The 1,269-nt window shown below is 51.7% G+C and overlaps 1 protein-coding gene across 1 annotated transcript in view; it reads left to right on the top strand.

Moving 5' to 3' along the window:
• MRPL4 (mitochondrial ribosomal protein L4) overlaps positions 1–1,269 on the top strand; it is a gene marked incomplete at its 3' end in the record, with an annotated part of 11,684 nt that overhangs the window by 1,570 nt on the left and 8,845 nt on the right. The window contains exon 2 of the mRNA XM_018574911.1: positions 499–580. Coding sequence (XP_018430413.1) covers positions 499–580 — 82 coding nt within the window. The remainder of the gene's footprint in view (positions 1–498; positions 581–1,269) is intronic.

The raw sequence follows: 1,269 nt of genomic DNA, 5'->3' as shown, positions 1-1,269 counted from the left end.
GCTCTGCAAGGGGTGTAAGTAGAAATCACGGGGCCCCATACAGAATTTTGCTAGCTGTGATTTCTAGTCCCGCCCCTGGTTACGTTGTATTTCTTCAGTGACACCCGCCGACTGTCTACAAGTGTCATTGTACACGGGGGGAGGGGCATTATAGGAGCGGGGGAGGAGAGGAGCCGGACATGCCTCCTACACCTGCTGTGGGCAACATCCCAACATGCTTTTGGGAGTCATGCCTGTGGCCGTCCGTCTTGCAATGCCTCATGGGACTTGTAGTGCCACAACAGCTGTGGAGAGGAAAAACAATGGGGTCAGTTGAGTAAATTAGAATAAAGGCAATGGGCAGGGCTGACACCACTCAGTTGACAGAGTAGCTCTGCGTTGTCAGCCCACAAAAGGAAATCAGGAGTTTCTTTTTTTCGGGGGTGGGGGAGGGGGGACTACAATTGTAGTTTTGCATTCTCCTCAGGATAATGATAACAATCTTTTCTCTCCTCGCAGCTCCTGTCTTCCTTTTCCTCCGAGTCTCTCCTTCCACCCAACCTCATCCTCCCTGCGGGACTGAAAGACGGACCCACTAAAAGTAAGTCAGACAGACGGGGGGGGCTGCCCTTGCCGTCCTGTCCTTCTCAGTATGATCATTGCCCGGATGTCATGCTGACACATTTGGGGGGGTAATGTGTGGGGGATGGTGGTCAGGGGCAGGCCCGGATTCCCCACAGGGTCACCAAGGCCCGCCCTCAGAGGGCGCAGAGGGGCGGCAGCGGTGTGAAATCCCCCTCCCCCCACCGCTTTCCCCTCCATGCTGGCTCCGTCTTCCCCCAGCCCCCCCGGCCATCGAGTATCTCTCCTGTCGCGAGTCCCTACCGCCGATGCGGGGAGCAGAGCGGCAAGGGTTAAAAGTAACCCCGCCGCTCCGTGTACACAGTGAGAGGGGAGAGCTGTGCCGCGCCGTGCCGCGCCGTGCCGCGCTCCTCCTCTCTCACCTGTCACAGGAGTTCCAGCACAGCGCTGCGCTAGAACTCCTGCATTGGAGGTGACAGGGGGTCAATAAAGAGAACCTGTCGCCTCCCATTGCTATCACACAGGGGGCTTGTTATCTCCTGTGTGATGGCGATAAAGTTAAGTGAAAAAAGAAAATTGATTAAAAAAAATTATTAAAGAAATACAAAAAATTATTTTAAAAAAAGGTGATTAAGAAGTAAAAAATAATAAGAAACAAATGATTAAAAAATAATTATAAACAATAATAAGATAAAAAAATTATTATAA

This window comes from Nanorana parkeri, unplaced genomic scaffold (genome assembly GCF_000935625.1).
Source record: "Nanorana parkeri isolate BGI_ZX_2015 unplaced genomic scaffold, ASM93562v1 scaffold3358, whole genome shotgun sequence".
Lineage (NCBI taxonomy): Eukaryota > Metazoa > Chordata > Amphibia > Anura > Dicroglossidae > Nanorana > Nanorana parkeri.
The sequence above is the reverse complement of the archived record's forward strand: the minus strand, read 5'-3'. Positions and strand labels throughout refer to the sequence as shown.